The sequence below is a fragment of the Contarinia nasturtii genome, unplaced genomic scaffold (genome assembly GCF_009176525.2).
Source record: "Contarinia nasturtii isolate CC-2019 unplaced genomic scaffold, AAFC_CNas_1.1 Cnas_scaffold_2166, whole genome shotgun sequence".
Lineage (NCBI taxonomy): Eukaryota > Metazoa > Arthropoda > Insecta > Diptera > Cecidomyiidae > Contarinia > Contarinia nasturtii.
In genome coordinates this window covers 903,294-930,360 of record NW_022199493.1, presented here as the reverse complement: position 1 = coordinate 930,360, position 27,067 = coordinate 903,294, and the positions used below count along the sequence as shown (strand labels likewise).

Below are 27,067 nucleotides of genomic sequence, written 5' to 3'. Positions count from 1 at the left end.
GCAAATGGCGCTATGTGTGTGTGTGTATGTATGAATGTTTGTATGTATGCGTTAGTATGTGTGCGAATAATGTTTACTATCACTCTCCAGAGTATTCAACGTAATTTATCAAACGATACTATAAAAGAATTTTCAATTTACCCATTGATATGCAAGAATAAGTACAGACTTCGCTGAACAGTTATCATTGATTATCATATTCAAAATAAAGCAAGTTCTTATAGTAAAAGCAATTAATTTGTACCGAATGTGGAATAAATTTACAAATTCAAATAATTTATTATATTTTTCAAATTTTCAAAAATTGATTCAAACATAATTTAAACAAATAATATTATTATTGTTATTTTTTTAATTACATTTTTACAAAGCAACATTTCCAGGATGGAAAGATTGCATTAAAATAGTATTTTACACAAGGCTAGAACTTATTGAACAATAATTAGAAAAAACCAATCGCATGATTTTTTCCATGGTTTTTGTTCATTTTCTACCAGCTTATGATGCTTCAAGAAATTGTTTCGTACTTGGAAATCAATTGGAATTTTAAATAACATTGAAACGAAATATATGACTTAATTATCAAGTTTTGAATTTTATTTTCTTATTCATTTTTCTTAAATTAATTAAATTAAATAAACGAATGATTATTATGTTGTGTTTTTTCTTGTTTTAAATATTAAGACATCACAGTTGCATGTGGCAACATTTCTCTCTCTATCTCTCGCATCCTCATTTTATTTTATTTTATTTTTTAATTAAAAATGTATTTCATTTTAATAATTGTTCAATTGTACACATACAACAATTTTTTTATTTTTTAATTTATTTTATTTTTTTTTTTATTTCGAATTATTTGCAGTGTAACCTTTATTTTTGAGATATTAAAAAAAGATATATATTTTAGAGACATAATATTATTCAACATGACAATCTATGTGAAAATATCAATAGTATTTTCCCTGCTGGAGAAACATTTATAAAAAATGAAAATTTTGTCATTCGGTAATGTTGCATTGAGACATTTTATTGTTGTTGTTTGTTTTTTAAATATTTTCTTTTTGCTGTATGAGAATAACATGAATGACTGCAATTATGCTGTATGAAATTATCATCGCCTGCTATTCCGGTTTCGATGACTTCGGTCATCTCGTCGATCTCTTTCTCGTGTAGATGATGCCGACGAATGATAGTCACGTGGATATATTGGAGGCGGTGGAACAAGTTTTCTGTCATTCTTCCACAAGAATTCATCACGATCATATGGACGAGAATTTGATGAACGTGATGGTACCGATGGTAACTGCGGAGGATACTCTCCTAACGATGGAATATCATAGTACCGAGGAGGTGGTGGTGGCAAATTTTCATAGGGCGATTGCATCATTGATGCAAATCCAGGAGGGGGTGCGTATGGCATCGGTGGCAATTGATGCTGCATTAAATGCATGTAGTCAGCTACATATGCTTCGGCCGCAGCTGTTGAGCTATATCGCTCATAATGATGAGAACGATCACGTTTCACATATGGTGACGCTGAGCGTTTGAATATACTTGAGTTAGCTGCCACGCTATTTAATTTACTGCGTGTAGTTAATCCAAATAACTTTTTGCGACCACCGCGAACATTAGCTATGTGGCCGCGATTTCTCTGTAAAATACCACTTCCATTTCCGGTCGAACTAGGTCGAATTGGTGCTATTTTAAAGGCAGGTTTCACTCCCTTTTCACGTAAAATGCGGGCTGATTCCTTGGATTTTTTCAGTATTTGTGTCAAATCAATTGATTCGTCTTCCTCAAATAATCGACAGAGTTCAGCACCAACTTTTGGCTCGATTTCTTGACCATCACGGCCAATTTTCACCGGTTTTCCTTCATTCCATGGATTGAACAAATGACCAGTCGCTGTAAAAGACAGTTCTTTTTTGCACACCCAGTCTACTTCAATTACACCTCCAAGCGCTTTTGCTGATATACCTGGCGGCAATACCCATGAAACAGCCGGTACATCACGTCTTGATTCACCAACCATTCGAGCAAAACCAGCAAATTTCCCACTTTCTTTAACCGAAAAAATCAATATAACATTTCGATTTTCTTTGAACGCTTGGTTCAACGTTGCTTCGTTTTGTGGCAATGTTGACCAAACACCTTTCGATTTTGATAAACTCACATTTTCGGCATTGTTTGATTTAATTACAAAAAACCGTGTTTCTCTGAATAAGTAATTAATCTTTGTGATATAATCATATGATTTTGTTGAATTGTTGTTGCTCTTTTCGCTTTTCTTCTGATGATTGGAATTCTGTTTCTGATGCCTTTTTGCATTGTCTGGGCTCGGACTATTTGATTTTTTGTTTGTAGTTCGTTCACGGTTTAAATGTGATCGGCGTACTTTTGCACTTTTCGATGATCGGGTGCTAACTGAACTTATACTTGGGCTACCTGAAGATGAACTGGATGAATTTCCAGATGCTTCACTGCGTGTATCAAATGTTTCTTCTAATTCGTGCATACCTTCCGTCATGTCAACTTCAGTTTCATCAAGACCAAGATTCACAGCGTCCAAATCGGCCATTACAAAACTATTTGTTATTAATGAGTAAAATTTGAAGACTGCTCTAATCCATTTACGGTCAATTCAATTCGATATTTTTTTTTTTGATTCTATATATAACTCAAATTCTATGCTGTTCGCTTTAAAAAGAGGTGTTTCTTTCAACAATTTTTCACGATTTACGGCAACAAAAGAATGTTTTAATCTGTACTTTATTAATATTAGTTGTAACTTTGTGTGGTTTGTCAATGTCGGTACATGCAGCCAATCGCTTGCATTTTTCATGCGTTTTTTATTATATTTGGTTGGTAGCTGTGTGCTTCACCAGCACCATCTGCACGCATTTTTGAACGAGGCAATTATAAATTTGACGTACATCTCTTTTGTTGACAATTCTATTTATAATTAATTTCCAAGTTCGGTATTCAAATTCATTTTATTTCAACCATTAAGTTTTGAAATCGAATCGATATTTTCCTGATGCAAAAAAGACATGCAAAACATGTTGTTGATGTTCATAATGGTTTTGGTGAATGGGTAATTTTTCTTTTTATTTTTTATTTCATACTCTTGAATCGCTAAATTTGAATCTCGTAATCTATTAGGGTGGATATATGGACGCAAAGAAATCCAAACTTGAGGAGCAATTTGCAGAGGATGTTCTTAAGAATCCTTACAAAAAAAGCGAACTTTTTTCAGGAATTTCTATATTCGGTATGTGCGCCTAGCAAATATGGCCTTAACTTATTATTATTATTATTTTAATTTGCCCAAGTTATTTTGTGAAATAGTCAATGGGCTGACAAATCCATCCGCGGAAGAGCTAAAACAAATAATGATGATACATGGTGGAGTTTATCATACTTATCAAAGGTAAATTCGCAATATTTATTACAAACAAATTGAAATGAATAATAGGATTAAATTCAAATATTCTAGGAGTTCAACAACATTTATTATTGCCAGTCATTTACCGGATACGAAAATTCGCCAAATCACTACCGCTAAAATCATCAGTCCACAATGGATTTGTGAATGTATTCGAATGAATAAAATTATAGACTATTCCAATTATCTTTTATATACGAATTCCAAAATATCACAACCAAAAATTACATTCGAAAAGAAAAGTGTTCAGTTACCTCTTACCAATGACATTAATGCTAATGACAAAGTTCATTCTCAACAAACGAAACCAGATATGAATATGATAGATTTGAATTTGGATATTTTGAATACGGCAATTAGACGTGAAGAACAATCAAAATGTAATGACACCGCATTATTACAAACTAACGAAAGTTCCACAAAAAATGAAGTCAAAATGGGACATTCCAAATTAGCAAAGACAGCAGTCGATCCAAACTTTCTTACTGAATTCTATAATAATTCTCGTTTACATCACATTTCCACATTGGGAGCATCTTTAAAGCAATTTATATCGCAGCTTCGCGAAAACCACACCGGGGAATTTCCTGATTTAAATAAACTTAAAGGAATATTACAAATGAATCAAGAACATTTAACTGGGAATAATATCATTATGCACATTGATATGGATTGCTTCTTTGTTTCTGTTGGTCTCCGATCAAGGCCAAACTTGAAAGGTTTTCCAATTGCAGTAACTCATTCAAAAGGATACAATGGTAACAATCTTAAAAATGAAATCGGAGTGGATCGAAAAAAAGAAATGGAATTGTATGTTAAGCGACATGAAGATAAATACATGACGAAACAATTAGAAATTGATAATTCTAATGATAAAATAAAAAAAAAGTCGTCCATTGATACAATATCATTATCAGAAATCGCTTCTTGTAGTTATGAAGCTAGGAAAACTGGAGTCAGAAATGGAATGTTTGTTGGAGCAGCCCTAAAACTATGTCCGCAACTAAAAACAATTCCATATGACTTCGATGCTTACAAAGAGATTGCGCATATGCTTTACGACACTATCACGAAGTAAGTTGAAAAAGGCTAAATATAAATTACTAAGACAACAATTAATTTTTTCGATATTTTCAAAGGTACACTATGGATGTTGAAGCCGTCAGTTGTGATGAGATGTATGTAAATCTAACGAACGTTATAAACACTTTAAAATGTTCAGTTGAGGATTTTGTTTCGTACATTCGCACACAAATTAGTGAAAGGACACAATGTCCGTGTTCAGCTGGAATCGGAGAAAATAAGTTGGGTTTCTTTCATTCAAAATTTGGAGTAATACCTATATTTTTATTAATTTTTCGATTTTCCAGGCTTCAAGCTCGAATGGCTACAAAAAAAGCAAAACCAAATGGGCAGTTTCACTTGAAAAACGAAAAAGTCGAAGAATTTTTTTGTGATATTCCCATTTCAGATTTGCCTGGTAATTCAAATGTATTTCATTTTTAATATTGATGTTTTGAAAATTGAATGTAACAATGTTATCGGGACAACGAAACTCGTATGCGTATAAATCAGATATTTCTTTAGTCAACAGTTTCGCAATGAAGTGGAACGTGTAACGAGTTCTCGCGTTTCGAATGTAATTCAGGATTTATTCAAAGACCCTGTACCACCGCGTGTTCACATTATTACATTCAATTTTGAATAAATCGATATTAAAAATAAAATACATTTGAACACATATTTTTTGATATTCTGCCAAATAGGTGTTGGACAATCAACTTGGCAAAGATGTTCTAATCTTGGATTGACTACTTGTGCAGATCTACAAAGGATCTCTTTAGCGAAATTGCAACAAGAATTCGGAAAGAAGCATGGTGAAACTTTATATCAATATTGCCGAGGTCTTGATAACAAGCCTTTAATATATGACCAAGTGCGAAATTTTTTAAATAACACCGTTTTCACCGATTTTAATTAATTCGTGGAATATTTTTTTCTTTTAAAAATAAAGGTTCGTAAGTCGGTATCAGCGGAAATTAACTACGGTATTAGATTTACAACCGAAAAAGAACTGGACACGTTTCTTAACCAGTTGGTTTCAGAAGTTCATACTCGTTTGACTGAAATATCGGCAAAAGCCAAAATGATTACACTGAAATATATGGTTCGAGCCAAAGAGGCTCCTATAGAAACAGCCAAATTTCTTGGCCATGGATTTTGTGATAACCTGACAAAATCATTAACGCTTTCAACGTACACCTCTGATCTACAAATTATTTCTCAAAAAGTATTTAATATAAAAAAAATGTTAAACGTTTCTCCAAAAGAAGTGAGAGGTATTGGTATTCAAATATCAAAACTGAATCATTCAAAATGTGATATGAATAGAAAAAATTCTTTAAAAAGTTTATTTGCCAGAGCACAAAACTCACATACAGAGATTATTGCTCAATCAAATGTTGAACAAAATACCTCAAAAGCATGTACAAAAAAGACTGATCACAAATTAAATTTACGAAAAGTGAAAAGTTTTAATGGATGTGATCAATTTGATAAAACAAATTCAAATAACTCAGCCCGAAAATTGCATAAAATATGTGATGAACTAGATTTGACTGTTCTATCTGAATTGCCAAAAGAAATACAAGAAGAAATTTTACTGGATGGGGATGCAATTTCTACCTATGATAGCAACGTCAAAAATTGGCTACGACCGAAAATAACAAAAAACACTATAGCACGTAAACTAGAGAATGATTTCAAAGACATAAACGGCGATCATAAACATCAAAAGGTTTTGTTTATAATAACTATAATGGAAGTAAAAAATAATGAAACTAAATACTGACTCATTTCTCTATTTTAGTATATTTCCAAGGAGAATATTTTGAGATCTAATGAGTGGCGACAAATCCTTTCGTATTGGCTCCAGAGCCGCGTTGATCCGAACGATAGTGATATTAAATCAATTGTATATTTTTTTAAAGAATTTGCATGTGCTCACAAATTATGTGACGTTTCGATTGCTTTAAAATTTTTACACAGGTACAGATGATGATTATATTATTGATAAATTAATCAGTTGCAAACATTATATTATACCTTATTATATATCTCTTTATAGAAAAATTGAAAAATTGAACTGCCGATGGCATCAAATATATAATATAATTGTTGGTGAGGTTCAAAATGAAGTTAAAACCGTTTTTCCAGCAAATGTTTCATTACATACTAAAAACTTTTCAAATTGTAAAAATTGTATAAGGAAGTAAATGTTCTATGGGAACCAATATTATAGCACTTCAATTTTCTCTACAATCTCATTCAAATCAAGTACTGAAATTATTCAAATTATCCATTTTTTAAATGGTCCAAATAAAAAGAAACACGAGATTTGCACAATTTTTTGTTTATCAGTAAATTTTCTTTTATATTCAGGTGTTTTGTTTTAAAAAAAACTTTTACATTTTTATTTTCAAAAACATCTGTATTTTGCCCGGATTACATTTTAGGCAACCAATGCTGATGCTGTGCTGGATTCGTATTTCCATGTTGGTGGCAATACGCTCTTTGTCTTGTAAAATCTAGCCAAACGATGGATACGCGATTCAACCAAGATCAAACGGAATTTGCTGTCTTTGTCTTTTCGGTTGCGTTCCAAATGCTTGCGAATAGCAACAGCTTTCTTGATCAAGTAATACAAATCTTCAGGGATATCCGGACGCAATCCCAATGATTTCAAGATTCGCAAAATTTTGTTACCGCTCACAAAACGAACTTGAGCAACACCATGTGAATCACGAAGAATAATACCTATTTATCAAAAAAAAAAAAAAAAAGAAAATACATAAACAAAAATATAATAAACATTGGATTTGTTTTAATTGAGTTAAAGCATTTATCTAAGAACAATTTCTTGATAGAATTTATAACATAACCTCAATTACTAACCGATTTGTGATGGTGTCATTCCTTTTTTGCCGAGCTTCTTGATTTGTTCTTTAACATCTTCGGCATTCAATTTCAACCATGATGGTACCGAACGACGGTATGGCAAAGCTGATTGGGAAATACCCTTACTGAAATATATAATTTAACGAAATTAGATGGAAAATTCTTCACAAACAGTTGCCATAAGTATTAAATTAAGACTAACAACAAAGTATGAAACCATGTGCACCAAAAAGTCACGCAAATTTATTCTTTTTTATGCAATAAAAGTCATGATTTTTATTTCACTACATATTTTTTACACTTGGTATTTGATGTTATATTAAAAAATTCAACTAAACACATAAAATTTAGAAAAAAATCAACATTTACCCAGGAGCGTGCATACGACCCATGTTTATGCAGTTTGTAGTAACTCGCAAAAGAAAGTCAAAAAGTTGGAGAGGAAGTACGAAAGGCTAGTATGGCCGCTTTGACAGTTAATCTATCATGGATGCCAATATGGATGCCAATTTTATGGTGAAAATATTTATATGTGGTGAATTTCATTATTACAGAAAATATTTCTTTACATTTTGAAATAATTATATTTTAACAAATATTGGCAATATATATTTTTTATATTGATAAAAACGATCTATTTGTTTTGAAATGTTGAATTAATACTAATAAGAAAAAGTTATAAGTAAATTATTTAATACATTTTCTTACTAAGAATTACTCAGATAAAATCGTAACATTTTCAAAAGAAATTCTTGTAGTTTTCACCAAATTGACTAAACCAAAAATACAATTTTCTAACCATGTGGTTCGGTGGTGAATTGCATGACCTGTCATTTGCAACAGTACATAAACACACGTGAAACTATAATTGCGGCACTATTTCTTTCCTTTCAGAAATTGGTATTGTTATTCAAGTTGTTTTTCTACTTTTGATTATTAAAAAGAGCAAAAGAAGAACAATGGTGGTCCCCGAAAAGATTTTAATGAGGAAAATAAAAAAGCGCGAAAAAGCCAAAAAACAAATAATAGCAAATAAACAAGCTGTAAATAGCATAAAAGAACCATCAGATGAGGAAATTAAACGTAAGTAAAAAAAAATTATTTTTAGTGGCTATTTTTATTCTCGTCTTGATTTTATGATGATTAGATTTTCCTGCCCAAGAAACAAATTTTAACTTCAAATCATTATTATGATGCCCGGATTTGTGTGTAGTTTCAGTCATAAATAACGTCACAATGTATATAAAAAAGGAGAAAGAAATTCAATTAGTTGACTATTACACTAATTTCAAAGACTTAATATTATACTATACTCACTTACGGATAATATGTCGTACTCGGGCAAGGCCGTACTAACAAATAACGGTCATAACTACCTCTAATTTTAAATTATGAGTTTATTGAACATTGTTGATTTTCTTGAATTAGGGCTGCAATTGTACAATGTACATAGCGTGGCAGTGGCAGTAAAAAAATTAAAATCAAATAAATCAAATCACTACAATTTCGTTATATTTTATTTGTTTATTTTTTTTTCATTTGTTGCAATGAAGATGTTTCTGGTCAGTTTGTGAAAAGCTTGATGAACGACAAAAATAACAAGAAGCGCAAATTTGAAGATGTAAGCGAATCCAAAGAAACTTCGAAAATGGGTAATAATATATAATAATTAATATTTATACTTTTTTCGTATAACATGACGATAAATAAGGCGAATTTGAATGTTCCTGAGATCTACAACAGTACGTTGAAGTAATTCCGTTCGGTTCTATTATCCAGTTGAGCTGAAATGAAATCGAATATTATTAAACTGAAAAACTTTTAACCGCCTTCAATACTCTTATTGCAGATTTTCGTGTGAATTTATTACTAAATTAGAATTTTTGATTTCCATAGGGAAGAACAACAAGAGAAAACCCAGGTCATCCGAAGAAGGTGAAGGTCTTGCAAACGATTTGAGTAATGATGTAGCAGATACAAATAATGATAGTACTGAAATTACCAATAATGCAGAAAATATCGAAAATGTCAAAGTGTACGAAGAAATTTTTTGACATATTATCTATTCTTTCAGTTATTTTTTTTTTTATTTCCATTACTTGTTGATTAATTTCGATTATTTCCATTCTTTTCTATGTGATTCAGATACGAAGAGCCTACTGATCGATCATTTAATTCATTAAAGGAGCAAGTATCCAAAGAAACCTTAAAAGCCATAGAAGAAATGGGATTCACTACGATGACGGAAATTCAATCAAAATCTATTGCTCCATTACTAGATGGACGGGACCTTGTAGGTGCTGCAAAAACCGGTTCGGGTAAAACATTGGCATTTCTCATTCCAGCCGTTGAACTCATAAAAAAACTAAAGTTCATGCCAAGAAATGGTACGGGCATTATTTTCGATTATTTTCCGATTACTTATCGATTATTTATTAAATTTCATTCTTTTCTTTTGTGATTCTCCCCTTAGGTACGGGCATTATAATTATTTCACCTACACGTGAGTTATCAATGCAAACGTTCGGTGTACTAAAGGAATTGATGGCACATCATAGTCATACGTACGGTTTAATAATGGGCGGTGCGAATCGATCAGTTGAAGCTGAAAAATTAGCGAAGGGTATCAATATTGTCGTTGCAACACCTGGCCGTTTACTAGATCACTTACAAAATACACCCGAATTCTTATATAAAAATCTTCAGTGCTTAATAATTGACGAAGTTGATCGGATTCTTGAAATCGGGTTTGAAGAAGATTTGAAACAAATCGTAAATTTATTGCCTAAGCGTAGACAAACAATGCTCTTCTCGGCCACTCAAACCGATAAAATTGACGCACTTACTAAATTAGCATTGAAAAAGGAACCCATTTATGTTGGTGTTGATGATAACAAAGAAACGGCAACAGTTACTGGATTGGAACAAGGCTATATTGTTTGTCCATCTGAAAAACGGCTATTGGTTCTATTTACGTTTTTAAAAAAGAATCGTAAGAAGAAGGTTATGGTATTTTTCTCATCATGTATGTCAGTTAAATATCATCATGAACTTTTCAATTACATTGACTTACCAGTTACATCGATCCATGTAAGTTGATCAAAATAAAATATTATATTTCAAAAAACGATCATCAATTATATTTTTACAGGGCAAGCAAAAACAAACCAAGCGCACTACAACATTTTTCCAATTTTGCAACGCCGAATCGGGTAAATTCTAGGGGCAATTCACTTAAAAATTACCTTTCTATTATTTAATAATTGTTATTGATTATTTTTCGATTATTTGTCGATTACTTATCGATTATTTCCAATTAATTCTTTTCTTTTGTGATTCTCCCCTTAGGTACACTATTATGTACAGATGTTGCTGCACGTGGTTTAGATATTCCAGCCGTCGACTGGATTGTTCAATTCGACCCACCAGATGATCCAAAAGTATTTAACAATCTTTACTTAATTCTCTCCTTACAAGACTCGTTGGAATCATTACTTTATTAAACTCTTTTTATTAAGGAATACATTCATCGTGTCGGCCGAACTGCACGTGGAGAAGGTAGTTCTGGGCATGCACTGTTAATTCTTCGACCCGAAGAATTGGGTTTCTTGCGATACTTGAAACAAGCAAAAGTACCATTAAATGAATTTGAATTTTCTTGGAGTAAAATAGCTGACATTCAACTTCAGGTAATTTATTATCCAATTATTTTTGAATTTAATTCTTCAACACTTATCAAATGAATAATGGAATAAAATTCAAACTTTCAGTTGGAAAAGTTGATTTCCAAAAACTACTTTTTGAACCAATCAGCAAAGGAGGCCTTTAAATCTTATGTTAGAGCATATGATTCGCATCAATTAAAAACAATTTTTAATGTTGATACATTGGATTTGGCAAAAGTGGCATTGAGTTTCGGATTCACTGTGCCACCCGTGGTGGATTTGAGTGAGTTTATAATTTTAAGCTTTTTTAACAACATTCATTTAAACGAAGACCATTTTTAATTTATGTAATTTCAGAAATGACACATAAAATTCGTAGCCGACCAGAAAAGAGAGTTGGTGGTGGTGGATATGGTCAATACAAAGCCATGAATCAAACTGACAAAAAACGCAAATTTAAGCAAATCGACCGGAATCAAGGCAGCAAAAAGAAATTCGAACGATAAATGTTTATTATTCTACATTCTTCTTAATTTGATTAGCGTTGTTGTTATACAATAGATAAATAAATAAATAAATGCTCTTTTCCATTTTGTCCATCTATTGTTAAATTCACAAAAACGTTGAACACACTCTTTATTTTGATGAATAAATAAAATGATTTTTTTCAACAACGAAATCCTTATACTTTCAATTTGATTTAATTCTTCCACAATTTCTTGCAGATGTTTTAGATTAACCATCCTGCAGACAGAATGGGTCTGTCAGGGCCAGCGAAACGATTGAATAAAATCCAAACTAATAAATCGATTTACTTCAAACTTGCGCGTTAAGCTAATATCAGAACACAAAAATATATATAACGGAAAAAACACAAACTATAGAAAAAATTTTGTTTTGACAAAAACCAAAATCTCACTTCAAACAGACAGTATAGGCTCCATATATATAGAAAAACATTTTCGAAGAAATTTTTATTTTTTATAGTTTGTCGTCTCCAACATTTTTATACCAATTTAATTTATGTATCTCCGGAATTTATCAATGTGTGATGAAACAGTTGCAATAGAATACCGGTCAGTCATTTCACTTTCTTTGATGAATACATATTTCATTTGGCTTTGTTAGTGGAAGAATTTTTGTTGAGTTCGCAATATAAATGTTCATAATTTATTGAGCTGAATTTAGTCCAAGTACATCGGTAGGCATTGTGTATTATCGGTCGAATATTTGTATAGCACACACATATAAGTAAGACATATATTTTCAACTCTTTAGGAAACAAGTTTCAGTAATTTTTATTTGTATTTCTATTTATTCAACTCACTTTTCATTTTCATCGAATAAAAATTAAAAATTCATGTGGGTTTTTTGCATTTTGGAACTATTTTCATATATTTTGTATGGAGGGCCTGAGAAGCCCATACTGTATTGATCTGTTCTCAATATGTACTGTCTGCAGGAAGGTTAACATTTGACCGTTCATACATTGTGGGCCGTCATATAGTTTTTATACACAATCAAAGGCAAAATATTAAAAAAAATCCGTTTTTTGTTTTCCATGCACATTTTTATCTCTTTTTCGATTCTAAAAGTCACAATCACACATTTTGATCGCTTGCACCTTTATTTTCAAGACATTTCCGCGCAAGAACACAACTTTTGCTTTACTAATTTTATTCAATGATCATTACAGTACACATTTATGCATAATTAAAAAAAATGAGCGGCTAAAGGTCAAATTTCACATTATTATATCTTAAATATTATGAAAAAGAGACAAATATTATTTAAATTCAGCTTTATTGCCTTCATTTTATTATAAATTTTTTAACTTAATTCTATACTGTTTTGAGCAAGTTTCTATACAGTGCATAATTCTATAAAACTGATTTATTATTTATTTCGTTTATTTAATTGTTTTTATTTTTTTCTGCATTTATAAAAAATCTGTATTTAAGGCGACTTAACTCATATTCAATTCAATTTTCATATCAATAGGTTCGTTTCAAATATGTTTATGTTTGCATCGTTAATATTTTTAAATCTACTTTCCATTTGTTGATATCGCCAATGTTTGTACATGAAATTTTATTATTTAGTTATATATCTTTTCTAGTTTTTTTTTTGTTAGCTCGCTTTCTATCTGGTTTGGCGTCGGTCCATTCTTCCAATTCGTCGAATGCAATTCCACTGTTTGCAACTACATTTATATCAGCAACGTCAAGTTGGACATTAGCGGTACACTTCTTTTCTATTTCCGCTTGAACCATGACATTATTGGTTACATGATCAGCTGGCTGATCTTCAATTGCTGTAACTGGTTCAACTACTTGTGCTTTAGCAACATTGAATGACTGATCAAAATTTGTTTGTTGTTCCGACTTTGATTGTTGATCGGGCAACAAAATTTCCGATGCATTGGAAGTCACTTGTGCAGCAATAGATTGCTTGGTATCAATTTTTGAAGATTTATTATTCTTCGTATTTTGAACCTTTGGTGGAGAATTTTCGGTTTGATTTGCATTTGTTGAATCGTCTACTTTATTTTTTTGCTTGGCGCTTTTTGATTGAACAGTGAACCAACCTGGATTGCAATGGGACCGAAAAGAAAAATGGGAATAATAGAAATTAATGAACATAATGCAACATAATGGAAATGAAATGATACCATTATCATCACTTATACTCTAAGTGTCTAGCTATGTGTACTTTATTTTCAGTATGGCGCACACATTTTGTTTCATAGCTTAATGATTAACTGCGTTTTCGCAAACAGATTGCTTAAAATTAAAATTTGGTAGTGATTTGGTATTTGGATTTGTGAAGAGAAAATATGACAAAGAAAAGAGAAAAAAAAAAAAAAAATTAGTAGCAAATTGAATGTTTTTATATTATGATTGCACACAACTTGAAATTTTCCTTAATTTTTGTAGTTGTTACTGCGATCCATAAAAACAACATCTTCATCATATTTAGAGCATCTTGCTCTCCGATTGAACCAATTTAGCTATACAGCTTGATTAATAGCCGTACCAACAATTTCCAATTTGCTGTTCTTGTTCCATTGTTTTTTTGAATGGCTGCGTCCTATGTCATCTACTTGCTTTTGACTTAAAACTGGACAATTACCAATGCGACGAGCATTTTTATGCTGTATATACTCACCAAAATGTGAAATTTCTTTGTTGCTCTGCTCATCTTTCCACTTCTACTACCAAATATACATTTTTCAGCAATCTGTTTGCTTAGTATAGCGCGAACAGTCCATTTGCAAATTGTTCTTAATTCATCGTTTATTCATTTATATGTGATAAAACTCTACTCTATTAATTTCTAATTGTTTTGATGATATGAATGTATAATTATAATTGAAATAATGGAAAAAATAATGATATAGTAATATTCAAGTGTGAACTAACCGCCATCATCGAAATCAGCTGGCTTTTCACCATATTCAGTACTGTTCGATGAATTGTTCTTATTTGTTTTTGACTTTTTAGTGACGAAGTTTGTCGACTCTTTGATGTTCTTTTTGTTTAAAACTTTCTTTGTAGGAGAACCATTATCAGACTTCTTCTCATCAGTCTTTTTTTTATTAACGTTGTTGTTACTGTTGCTGCTATTATTGTTGCTATTTACAGATCCCTTTTTATTCGCTATCGCAACTGCAATATCTGTTGTCTTTTTGCTTTTTTTAGATTTTTTTATTGAATCTATAGATGAATTAGGCTGAAATCGTGGCTCATTCGGGCGTTTGAATCCAAATAAAAACACAAGGATGGCAACAAATGTTGACAAAACAGGTACGATGAGAATTGGATTGAATTGGCTAAGGTACTTGTTGATATTTACTTCATTCATTTTTGTTGATTGATTGTTGTTTTTTGTTTATCGAAATAGTGTCTCGCGTAGTGTTTTTGAATCGGCGAGAGGAGTTGATTTTCGATCAAAGAATTACAAATGGAAAAATTCCGACTTAAAAAATATTACACCGTTGCAATAGAAATTATACGATAAACGAATAAAAGCGATGAAATGCGTAGAAGAAACTAGTGGTCTAATCTTGTATTATATGCGACATAACCTGCAAACCTGACGAAGAGAAAAGTTGTACGTGTCAATATTTTATATTTTACATGCTTCGTGCGATCATTGAAGTTGTTAACTTATATTGCTGAATTAAGAATGATTATGGAGTATCAATAATATTTGATTGATTCGTTTAATTACAAAGCAGCTTAAAATATTATTTTATCTAAAAATTTACCGTATTAATGAATACCGATGGGAAAATGGGGGCAAAACTGAATGATAAGCTATGAAAAATTGAAATCAACAAAATTTCAAGAATAAATTATTTTATAAAATTTAATATTTGGAAGTGCCTAAAGTTTATAAACTGTTGTATTTTACATGAAACAATTTACTGTTCATCGAAACCACTAATTTGATAATTTTGTTGGCAACTTGAATCTAACACTTGCCAACTCGTCAACTTACATCAAATGTATATGTAATTATATATCAACACTCTCTTTCTTAAGGTTGTGATGCTTTCTCCCTCATACAAAATACCAGATAGTGGCGACATCAATTTACAAACATTTACTTTTTTAACTTCAAATGAACATTCACATATTTTACTCGATTCCAATCAAAAGAAACCCAAAAACGTAAAGAAAATATTTATTTATTTTTAAATAAATAATATTTTTTGATTTTAAATGTAACGTTTTTAGAGGAGAATACAGATTCACATTCAATGTGAACCGAACACAATGTAATGTTTTAATTTCGTATTTCAATTCCAATAATTTATTTGTCACTGCAAAAATAATAAACAATTCATTGAGTTGCAACCGATTTTTTACAGCTTATTGCATTTATTTTTTTAGGAGTTTCGAATTTAAATTCTCGTAAAGTATTCATATCACATTTGACATTTTACGGTGGACGTTGCGTGCGTCAAAATGTAGCCGAGTATTATTTGTTTACATTTAAAAATTTGCCTTTTAATCATTGCATCACATCAGTTTGCTTTCAATTCACGCGATCGTTTTCTTTCTTGGCATTTTAACGTATGGACTCTGCAAGTTTTTGAAGAATGGATTTATTTACGCTGTGAATTTTGGGCTTGTATCTGTTTTTATTTAAATAACAGGGTATTCACAGACTATTGACGTAAAGAAATCATATTTTAACCATCTGCGATTTTTGTGTTTATTTTATCTTTATATTTCTTACCAGTAAAGGTATCGAAGTGTTACAAAAATGTTTAACTTTCCTTCGTACGAATCGATGTAAAGTTCCGAAAAAAATAATCCAGCTGCCCGATCGGGATATTGGATGCAGAGGAGACCATGTCAAAACTTCATCAGATCAAAAAAATAATGTACTACAAAGTTGTTCAGAATGACGAGACATTTTTTTTGGGTTCCTGCCCCCAATCCTTAGGGGGAGTCATAACCTCTCAATGTATCATTTTTTTTAAACCTGAAACCCAAAAATTGGAATGTCAGAATACTTGGGAATTGATGTTTGTTTCCAGTTTCCACCAAGTCACCCAACATTTGAGTGCCCCCACATTAGGGTAAAATGATATAAAGTCGATTTTTCACCTTTATGTGCGGAATTTCATATGCCGAAATATATTATTTCATTTCTACCATTGGATACCCCCTCCAATTACCCCCAAGAAAGGTACCCCTACAAAATTTACGAAAATTTCGAAAAATACCCCGAAATTTGGTCCGTATCTTCTCTAACCCCCGAATTAATTACTGATATTGATTCCTCATAAAAATTACCTAGGCTCCACACATTTCAATTTCTCTTGACCTACGGTTCACTCCTTCTAGCTTCTTCGAAATTTTAAATTCAGAGTACCAAATTCATACATCGATTTGGGCCGCAGTTTCATCGAAATCATCGATATGCCAGTTATCCGTTGTTGTTGTTTTGTGTGCCATACTTCATAAGCTGCTAGCCAGTATAACATTTCAGTGTTATATCGATGCAGCAAAAACTATCAACTGAAACAACGTGCTCAGAAACGTAATTTGCCAGATAATTTTTCATTACTATCGCCAAAGCGAGCCGAACTCACGAAAATACAACTTCTTGACATGCTCAACACCAAAAATGTGCCTGTCAAGTATTGTGCACTGGTGAATGATCTAACCGATCCGGGCTATCAAGTGTTCATTTCAAGAATTGTGCCGGCATTTGAGCGAGACGGAAAGAAAGCCGATTGTGAGGAAAAGAGCTGGTGAATTTGAGCAGTGTGGCTCTTGAAAAAAATAGTGGGAAACACCAAACAAAAAGTGATTTATAATGGCAAGCAATGTCACAAATTACATGATTACATGAAAAACCCTGGGAACCGTCTGATTATTTGACTACAAAAGGTAACCATTAAGGCATACTTACTTAAAAATTACAATTCCATTACTTTACAATTCCTCATCCATTCCTTCGATTCATTTTCCATTCTGTTCCATTGCTCATTGATTAATTTCCATTTTTTTTTCATTCTTTTCTTCTGATCAACTCTAGGTAACCATTTACAGAAGTTGCGGAATTAAGTCAATGGCAAACAAATTAGAGCGAGAGACGAAGACAAGTGGCAAAAATGAAAAAAATTCTGGTAGTTGATAACGCGGATGTAGACAGCAAATGAGCCAAATGAGGCCTTGAATTGATTCATTGCGTTATCGATATAAATAATAAAAATGTATTTGAACCATAAATTCTGACCAGGGGATATTTTAGGGGGACTTTCAATTTGCTAGGGATTTTTCGCCAAAAAAATGACCCCTTGTTAAAATTTGATAAATTTTGAAATTAAGGAGGAGCCCTGGAACGGGACTGTTAGAAGCTAAGATTTGAACGAAATACCTGGTATTTTTATATAAATATAATAGATCCTAATGGATGAATTTGCGTTACTTTAATAACATCAAACCACTAGATGGCGGAATATGCGCTTTACGATTTAACAATTTTATTATGACAACACCAAAATGGTAACACAGCGCAATAAAACGTAGGCATTTGACAGCAAATATGCATAAAAACAGATTCACATACAAACATAAAACAAACATTACATAGAATACACCGTACACACCAACATCTATACGGTTATCCGATAAACAAGAAAAAGAAGAAGACTTACTAATCTCATTGTTCTTTTCGCCAAGAAAGAGCAAATTAAATAATAATAAAAGAATTGATACAGTCCAGTCGATCGAGCATATTTTGATTAATTTTTTTACTGACTCATATCAAATAAGTGTAACAAACAATTGTGTTCGAGGTTGCACCTTATGAAATAAATGTGTAAATCTTTTTTTGGAAATCAATAAAAATATCTTCGCAAATATTACGTGTTTCTGTAGAGCGAATATTTATTTATTTTATTCAAAATACTATTGCATTAGGATTTGTCTTGATTGTGGTTTTAATATTAAAGATAGGTTTATTTGCGTCTTTCATTTTATATTGTTTAATTAAGTTCGTTTGTTTCTTCTCATTTGTATCAATAAAACAAGAGTTTCAATAGTTTGTCTACTAAAAATTGCTGTCAGAAAAAATACAACGTTTGAGAATCATAAAAGATTAAAAAAAAAATCATATACAGTAGTGAAAAGACTATTGAACACAAATAAAATGTCAAAAAATGATGAAAATCAGCCGTTGTTAGATAAAGAAGATGCAAAGACAAATTACACGGTGGAAGGTGAAAATGCTGGCGGTGAGTTTTAATATATACCCATATCATACATATGATAAATGAAAAAAAAGGTTGTGACTATAATGCATGTCTTGTACATTTAGTGTACTTGTCATAAACACGGGCGTGTTGTATGTCACCATTGCATTAATATATACATATTCAACAATAAAGTCGAGAAACAAATAAATTAAAAAAAACGACATCTACTGAACTGTTTGACTTGTCTCGAATATGATTCATTCTCGCCTCGTTGATAAATATTGGACAGATTGCAAAATATTTGTACTAATGCCAATTTTTCTATATAATTTCTCAATTGTGTTTTATTAAGAGCGCAAAAATTAATTGATAACACATTTTCTTACATCATTTTTATTTATGAGAAAAAAGCCCACCTCAAACATGAAACTTTATACTATTCAAAGGAATATATTATTAATATGTGCAAAAATTTGAATTCAATTTTACAGGGGCAACAGTTTCTCCAATTGGTCCGAATGAAGTGCCACCGCCATTTCAACAAGCTTCCAGTGGTGGAGTGCCTATGGTTACATGCAGAGTGTGTGCAGCAATGATTGATATTTCGAGCAAAAAAGAACAGCATGTTGTTAAATGTCTTCAGTGCCAAGAAGCTACAGTAAGCAAACTTCAATGCAAATTATGTTTTTGTTTTAATATGTTCTTAATATGTAACATGTTTTTATTTTCATTTAAAGCCAATCCGAAATGCACCACCAGGCAAAAAATATGTTCGTTGTCCTTGCAATTGTTTGCTAATATGCAAGAGTTCATCGCAAAGAATCGCTTGTCCGCGACCAAATTGCAAACGAATCATTAACTTAGCGCCAAGTCCAGTAACTCCACCCGTTTCCTCACTACCAGGAATGTGCCGTGTTACATGTGGTCATTGCTCTGATACATTCTTAGTAGGTTGAAGAATGTTTCTACTTAAATAATTATCATTTTTAATGTTTTATCTTTTTTGTTATCCTTTTTCTTTTCTTTTTTTTAAGTTCAATACATTGCATAACGCATTAGCGAGATGTCCACATTGTCGAAAAGTGTCAAGTGTAGGACCAGAATTCACACGTAACCGAGGTATTCTGTTTCTAGGTTTAGGGATTTTATTTTTAATCATTGGAATTTGTGTTACATGGGCAACGTATAAGAGTGCTGCGGTAAGTTTATATCAATACATTTAAATCATGGCGAAAAAATACGTCTTATTTTTCTCCAAATAATACTGCGACATGAAGTTTTTTCACATCGTATACTTATTGTATTACACAACAACTAAACTATTTATAAAAAACTTTATGTTACAGTATTATTACAGAAGAAAAATAGGAGCAATTTTTTCGCCCCAATGATTCGTATTTTACCTGAATATTTTCTTAATAGTTTTATTGAATTACAGGATCATGGAGGGATTTATGTCGCATATATCGGCGCATTTTTGATTGCCCTGTTTTTGTTTGCTCGAACGGTGTATTACTGTACGTTGAGTGTGAGCACCATAGATGGGCCCATGTAAATCATACAAATAATTGCATAAAATGAACTTGTTTTTATAATGACATATGTAAGCAAAAAACAATTCACTAAAATATTTACAACAAACCATGATTTTGATATTTTATTAATAGAGGTTCATTTATCGTTTGTAAAATTGTAAAAAAGTAAAAAAGCCATCACGTCAGCAATGAGACAACTTGATTTTGTTTCTGTTATCATAAAAGAAACAAGTACTATTTTTTTTACCTTTATAATACATCTTGTTGAAAATTCACAAACATTTGTGTCAGTGAATGTTTCATTATATAAAATATTCCCTTTTGTCTTTTCATTTCTTTTTTATTTAAAATGCAATCAGCCAAAACAAATATTCTTATAATTTTGTCTAAAAAACCAACATTTCATCCTCAATTGCGCACACCGTTGGTTGGTCAAAATGGGCACTGAGGAAAAAAAAAATTCATTTATGAATTAAATTTAATGTTATAGTTTGAAAACTTTATTTTACCAAAATTTAGCTATAACACTTAATTACATTTCAGTATCAAGCGACACTTAATGAAAACAGTGAAATGCACATTGTTAATAGTGGTACAATTCCAAAAAAAGTCTTTCAATACTATCTTTAACATTCACTCAACTGTGTTGACCACGATTTAATTTTTTATGCGTTAATATGTTCACAGCTAACTGTTTAGTTCTACTCCATTGTGACGCTAGGTAATCGATGAATCAAATGTGTTTCCTTAATATTTCAATTTTTACGAATCAAACGATCCTCTTTGTATGCGAACTTTTAATGTGTTAATGTAAATCAAAAATTCTCCATCGATACCTATTTTGACCAGTCCACATATTATTCTATTGAACATAAATTATCAATCTATAGGCCTAATTCGACAAAAATTTGGAATAAAGTAAGAATAAGTTATTTCTTTGGTAATGCCTTGTCTTTTATTCCCAAACGAACAAAAATTAAAAGAGAAATGAATACCAAAATTATAATGAATTTAGTTTAAAAAAGTCATTCCTTTGTAATAAAATAAATTAGATTAATGATTCATAGGGAATTTCGATATTTCAATATTATTTTAATTTTGTTTGTAATGATTTAAGTCTATATGTAAAGAATTATTTAACATCAAATAATCATTTTGATTTATTACCATGAACCTGGGTCTATTCATGAATGCTTTTTGAGTGTCTTTTTTTTTTTTTTTTTTTTTTTGAAAAGAATGTTATCTGAAAAATAAATATGTATTCGCTACTACAGCATACGTTGGTCTCCCCATTTATTAATAATCACCTCAATATATACTGTTTATTTTTAAGATATATTCTTCAATATTTCTTGAACCGCATTTAATGTATCATTTATAAGAAGAAGCTTGAATAAATGTGAAGACGAAATTAATTTATTTTTATTCAATTGACTAAAAATTGCAAGTGAGATAAATAATACTGAAGGTTCCAATACGAAGTCATTCACGTGCATAGGAAAATCGGAATGGGTTTTGTTTCATAGATTTCTTCAAATCACGTGCTTTATTGTTATGGAATGCTTTCGATTTGATTGGCAAAAAAAATGTTGATGTTAGTCTGTGAATTAAATTAAAAGAAAACGTGACTATAATAATACTATATTTTATTTTTAAAAAAATTCGGCTTTACTGTGAGAATTCAAAATACATTTATGTTTAAACCAAAAAAATTTACATTTTTCGATGCTAGTATAAATTTTCTACTTTTGATCCGAATTCTTATTTTATTTATTTTTATTTATTTTCTTTTTATTTGGAAATGTATGGTATATGACTACAATCAACAGGCCCAAAGCCCTCTTACAGATCATAATCACGAGATAATAATTTTGGGTTTTTAATAAAAATAAATGATTGATTTAAAATAATAATGGTGAAAGAATGGTAGAATAATATGAGAGTAAACTGTTTTAAGTTGATAATGATAAAAGAAAAAAGAAATATAGTATATAAATGAGGAAATGGAATTAAGTTGCATTAGGAAGTCATAACCTATCTGAAATTAGGCCATAGTTCATTTGGTAATGATGAATTGATAGCATGTTTAGAACGAGTCAACGAATTATCCAGTAGGTCAATGTCAGAAAAATGATCGTTATGTTGTCTTTTTAATCTTAGAGCGAGGGAGAAATACTCAATATTCGTTGTGACTGCCGGTACATAGAAAATCGGTGTGAATCTGGTTACTCTAGCAGGAACATTTATGTTGAATGATTGAGTCAAACTTGTATTGAATTTCCTCGACATTATTTTATATAGAAATAGTTCATCAAAATACAACCTTCTTGTGAATAATGATTTCATATCGAACTGTTCCAACCTAGACTCGTATGTCTTCCGAGAAATATTGAATTTATAGCATAAAATACGAGTGAATTTTCTCTGTATATTTTCAATTATGTGTCTATAGATATAATAATATGGATTCCAAACTACTGAACCGTATTCAATAATATTCCTCACATATGTGAAATATAGCATTTTGTGTGTATATCTATGGACTATAGTCTATATTTTCTTGTATGATACTTCAAATTATTCGATTCAAATAAATATTTGTACACTTTATCTATGGACTATAGTCTATAGATATATTTCTATAGGTAGACTTTGTATTGTAGTGCAAAGTTTCTAGATAACAGAAAGAACCGTTTTGAAATTGATGGATGTTTCCAAATGATGTGTTTTTAACTACTAGGCAGTTTGATAATGACGTGACTTTTTGAATGAAAGGTGTCACTTTTTCCAAACTGATATTATTTTTGAGAAGTACCATCCTTCAAACCTCTAAATTACAAATTTGAACCAAATCCGTCCACGGACCCAAAACTCCTTGGGACAGAAATGTCAAATTTTCGATTTTCATACTAAAAATCGAAGTTGAATGAAATTTTTCAAATCGAATACGTAGATCCAAATAAATGATGTCATCTTTTAGTGACCAATTTGTGACTTCCAAAAATTTCAACATTTGAATTTGTGACACAACGCGTGTGACAGAAATCTCAATTTTTCGATTTTCATACTAAAAGTCGAAAATCAATGAAATTTTTCAAAGCGAATACTTAGATCTAAACAAATGGTGTCATATTTTAGTGACCAATTTGTGACTATCAAAAATGTCAACATTTGAATTTGTGACACAACGCGTGTGACAAAAATCGCAATTTTTCTATTTTCATACTAAAAATCGAAGTTGAATGAAATTTTTCAAATCGAATACGTAGATCCAAATAAATGATGCCATTGGCATTGGTCATTTAGTCATTTTTTTGAAAGATGACTCTCACACTTTTGTCTTTAATCAGATAGTTCTCAACGAATTCTATCGATTCCAACAATAATTGGTTGATGATAGAGCAAGTAATGGAGGTTTAACCTTACGTTTCAGCACCAAATTTTCGAATAATGGCTCTAAAACACCTTCCAAAGAAGACCCTATCATACAAACACCCTCTTATCAAAGTTCGGTTTGTCGACGTCTCTGGCCTAATACAGTAGTGTCCTAACGTTATCAATGGAAAAGAAACCATTCGCACTTGATTCATGGTTCGATATAGCGATGAGTGTTTCACTATTCAAAATGATGAATTTTTCACTGTAACATGCTATGAGGCGAAGTGAACAGCCAATTTTTGAAACCCTTCGTTATTTTTTCGTTAATTTAAATTGACTATTTATCTGATTTTAAGCAGACGCTAATTTTGGAACGTTGGATGGCTATAGCCGCCAATTGATTTGTATTATATTTTTCAGTGCTGATTTCGACTGAAGAATCAAACAAATAAACGTTAAATAACTTCAATCGCAGCTGGGTTAAATCACAAACGTTTCAAGTAAGCTAACTGACTGAGTCAGTCAATAATTTTGCACACGAGACGTATATATTAATCAAATAAAAAACCTCTATCAAGGTGAAGAACGAGTGACGAAACCAAAATTTGAAATACAAAATTTGTGATATCAATTTTGTAACGAAAATAGTTGGTAGATATATTTTCTGTGTACTGTGAATATTAGCTTAATATACATTTGTATATTCGAAACGTTGCAGAAATTCTATCTTCTTCTTTTTACTTTGAGTTCATACTGACGCAATGAAGCAACGTTCCGAATATACAAATGTATATTAAGCTAATATTCACAGTACACAGAAAATATATCTACCAACTATTTTCGTTACAAAATTGATATCAGAAATTTTGTGTTTCAAATTTTGGTTTCGTCACTCGTTCTTCACCTTGATAGAGGTTTTTTATTTGATATCAATAGTAAGCGCTATTTTCCAAGTTAAAGATTCAAGACACATGAATTTATCAAATACAATGAAAATATGGATTTTTAGGTTATTTTTGGACCAAATTTATAAAAATTATGGATCATAATGAGGAACAGAGGTATTTTTCAGTGGTATGTGGTATGCATATTGTTTTATCTTTGACTTGAGGCTTAAATTGTTGAAATTTTCAAGAGAATATATGCAGTTTTTTCGAAAAAATGCCCGTTATGTGTGCGGTCAACGGTCAATTTTTGGTTGATTTGCCAATTTGGCCACCCCCACATGAATTTTTAAGTCGCAATTGACACCACTTGAGAGCTTGCTTTAAGACCTTTCAACGAATATGCATATGTCCTGGTTATGTCAAGTCTAGGTCCCACAGTGACTGTATGAAAATAATGGCCATTTTTGCATGACCTTTTGCATAGTTTGCCATTTATACTAACATTTTTGTAGATTTCTTTTAATTTCATTTGTGACTAACCGCATGCACCTCTCCCGACGATAGTCCACCTTCTGGCCTGGTGGGAGGGGGCATAAGATTCAGTATTTTATCGATCTTATGCGAGGAGACCATCAAACATGTAGTTATTTGTTGTTAAAATTTCATATTTCATACATCTAGACATTTTTGTGAAAATTCGAATTTTGGTAAATTTAGCCGATTTTTGGTAGAATAGCCATCCAAAACGGTCGATATTTTGTTCAATTTTGTTTGGCTAGTCACAGAGCATATTTACAGATTCATTGGAGTACATTTTGGCCCATAAAATAATTCAAATGTTACAAGTAACATTTTTTGTCATTTTTGGCCATTTTTGGCCATATTCGCACTACCAAAGGCCATATCGTGAAGACAAGAAGTTTTATGGATATAAGCTATGCGGCATTTTAAAGCTTACACTTTGGCCTAAAAATCGGTGAAATTTTCAAGTGACCAAGAAAGGCTAGTTTTCGAGCTAATGACCATTATGTGTCCGGCCAAACGGTAACTTTTTGGTTTTTGGCCAATTTGGCCACCCCAAATTGAAATTTATGGACCGCAAATGGCTCCATTCGATAGCTCACTTCAAGACCTTTCCAATGATATGCATATGTCCGGGGGGTGTCAAGTCATGGCGCTTTGGTGACCATATGAAAAAAAGTCGAAAAGTGACTTTTAAAGGCCGGCCATGGCCAACATGGCGGCCAAATCGAAAAGTGCCAGAACAAAAAAGTCTTAGTTTTTTATGTTCTTTAAGCACATAAATTTTCAAAAAGATCAGAATCGAGTACGCAAAATTTCGCACAGACACATACACATACCAAATGACTTTTATAGGAAAATCATACGAAATTTTCAAAATGCGGAATTTTTCGAAAAGATTGATCGATTTTGACGACTAGCTGGTCGTTGGAAAGGTATTGAGCTCTAGAATTCAAATATCGATGTTTCAGGGGTCGACGACCCCATTTAGTGCCATCTATGGCCATAAAACTGAATTTTGACCCTTTTCTTGAAAGGACCATATTTTGAAGACAGGTGGACCGATTTTCGAACTTTTATATTTTTGCTTGATCTATGGCCCAATGGCTTCCCAACCATACACCAATCGCGGCTAAAGGCCTTCCAGGCTAGAATTTGGAAGTTACGTGTATATATAGCAAGTCGACTTTTCAACACACTAAGGTGGTTTCGTCACTCGCGCGAACTGCCGTCCGCTGTGATCGTATAGAAAAATAATTCAGGGGAAGGAAAAAGTTTTAAGCCTAGCATATAAAGAGAAGTGTTTTCAAATCATTATTATGCTAAAATTGTGATTTCTGTCACACACGTTGTGTCACAAATTCAAATGTTGACATTTTTGGGAATCACAAATTGGTCACTAAAATATGACACCATTTATTTAGATCTAAGTATTCGCTTTGAAAAATTTTATTGATTTTCGACTTTTAGTATGAAAATCGAAAAATTGACGATTCTGTCACACACGTTGTGTCACAAATTCAAATGATGACATTTTTGAGAGTCACAAATTGGTCACTAAAATATGACACCATTTGTTTAGATTTAAGCTTTGCTAAATTTCATTCAACTTCGACTTTTAGTATGAAAATCGAAAATTTGACATTTCTGTCCCAAGGAGTGTGTCACAAATTCAAATTTTGACATTTTTGGCAGTCACAAATTGGTCACTAAAAGATGGCATCATTTATTTGGATCTACGTATTCGATTTGAAAAATGTCATTCAACTTCGATTTTTAGTATGAAAATAGAAAAATTGCGATTTTTGTCACACGCGTTGTGTCACAAATTCAAATGTTGACATTTTTGATAGTCACAAATTGGTCACTAAAATATTATAATACACCATTTGTTTAGATCTAAGTATTCGATTTGAAAAATTTCATTGATTTTCGACTTTTAGTATGAAAATCGATAA

At 31.5% G+C, this 27,067-nt stretch overlaps 6 protein-coding genes across 8 annotated transcripts; 3 read left to right on the top strand and 3 right to left on the bottom strand.

Moving 5' to 3' along the window:
• Window positions 1-637: 637 nt before the first annotated feature.
• On the bottom strand, window positions 638-2,826 carry LOC116347933 (YTH domain-containing protein 1). Its single transcript, XM_031778746.1, has one exon. It carries the CDS (start codon window positions 2,576-2,578, stop codon window positions 1,112-1,114), a length of 1,467 nt encoding a protein of 488 aa, XP_031634606.1. The 5' UTR covers window positions 2,579-2,826; the 3' UTR covers window positions 638-1,111.
• A 5-nt stretch (window positions 2,827-2,831) lies between these two features.
• LOC116347931 (DNA repair protein REV1) lies at window positions 2,832-6,748 on the top strand. Its single transcript, XM_031778743.1, has 10 exons — window positions 2,832-3,094; window positions 3,163-3,271; window positions 3,349-3,430; window positions 3,497-4,519; window positions 4,585-4,749; window positions 4,816-4,925; window positions 5,212-5,381; window positions 5,460-6,242; window positions 6,315-6,493; window positions 6,573-6,748. Exons 1-10 carry the CDS (start codon window positions 3,038-3,040, stop codon window positions 6,718-6,720), a joined length of 2,826 nt encoding a protein of 941 aa, XP_031634603.1. The 5' UTR covers window positions 2,832-3,037; the 3' UTR covers window positions 6,721-6,748.
• Window positions 6,749-6,841: 93 nt separating this feature from the next.
• On the bottom strand, window positions 6,842-7,883 carry LOC116347934 (40S ribosomal protein S13). Its single transcript, XM_031778747.1, has 3 exons — window positions 7,772-7,883; window positions 7,400-7,527; window positions 6,842-7,261 (listed from the first exon to the last, which is right to left on the bottom strand). Exons 1-3 carry the CDS (start codon window positions 7,792-7,794, stop codon window positions 6,957-6,959), a joined length of 456 nt encoding a protein of 151 aa, XP_031634607.1. The 5' UTR covers window positions 7,795-7,883; the 3' UTR covers window positions 6,842-6,956.
• A 346-nt stretch (window positions 7,884-8,229) lies between these two features.
• Window positions 8,230-11,657, top strand: LOC116347932 (probable ATP-dependent RNA helicase pitchoune). Of its 2 annotated transcripts, XM_031778745.1 has the most exons (11): window positions 8,230-8,485; window positions 8,956-9,023; window positions 9,114-9,144; window positions 9,299-9,437; window positions 9,548-9,789; window positions 9,876-10,492; window positions 10,554-10,614; window positions 10,751-10,842; window positions 10,921-11,091; window positions 11,173-11,350; window positions 11,425-11,657. In XM_031778745.1, the coding sequence occupies exons 1-11, from the start codon at window positions 8,362-8,364 to the stop codon at window positions 11,571-11,573; spliced, it is 1,872 nt and encodes a 623-aa protein (XP_031634605.1). In that variant the 5' UTR covers window positions 8,230-8,361; the 3' UTR covers window positions 11,574-11,657. The 2 variants fall into 2 exon arrangements, with proteins under 2 accessions (XP_031634605.1, XP_031634604.1); XM_031778744.1 differs by lacking the exon at window positions 9,114-9,144 and having other exon boundaries at window positions 8,956-9,054.
• A 1,493-nt stretch (window positions 11,658-13,150) lies between these two features.
• Window positions 13,151-15,564, bottom strand: LOC116347905 (putative uncharacterized protein DDB_G0277255). The gene is made up of 3 exons (XM_031778712.1): window positions 15,338-15,564; window positions 14,490-15,162; window positions 13,151-13,654 (listed from the first exon to the last, which is right to left on the bottom strand). The coding sequence occupies exons 2-3, from the start codon at window positions 14,929-14,931 to the stop codon at window positions 13,170-13,172; spliced, it is 927 nt and encodes a 308-aa protein (XP_031634572.1). The 5' UTR covers window positions 14,932-15,162; window positions 15,338-15,564; the 3' UTR covers window positions 13,151-13,169.
• Window positions 15,565-17,989: 2,425 nt separating this feature from the next.
• LOC116347912 (type 1 phosphatidylinositol 4,5-bisphosphate 4-phosphatase) lies at window positions 17,990-20,636 on the top strand. Of its 2 annotated transcripts, none has more exons than XM_031778717.1 (6): window positions 17,990-18,388; window positions 18,624-18,826; window positions 19,279-19,445; window positions 19,525-19,734; window positions 19,822-19,986; window positions 20,226-20,636. In XM_031778717.1, the coding sequence occupies exons 2-6, from the start codon at window positions 18,742-18,744 to the stop codon at window positions 20,340-20,342; spliced, it is 744 nt and encodes a 247-aa protein (XP_031634577.1). In that variant the 5' UTR covers window positions 17,990-18,388; window positions 18,624-18,741; the 3' UTR covers window positions 20,343-20,636. The 2 variants fall into 2 exon arrangements, with proteins under 2 accessions (XP_031634577.1, XP_031634576.1); XM_031778716.1 differs by having other exon boundaries at window positions 17,990-18,411.
• Window positions 20,637-27,067: the final 6,431 nt, after the last annotated feature.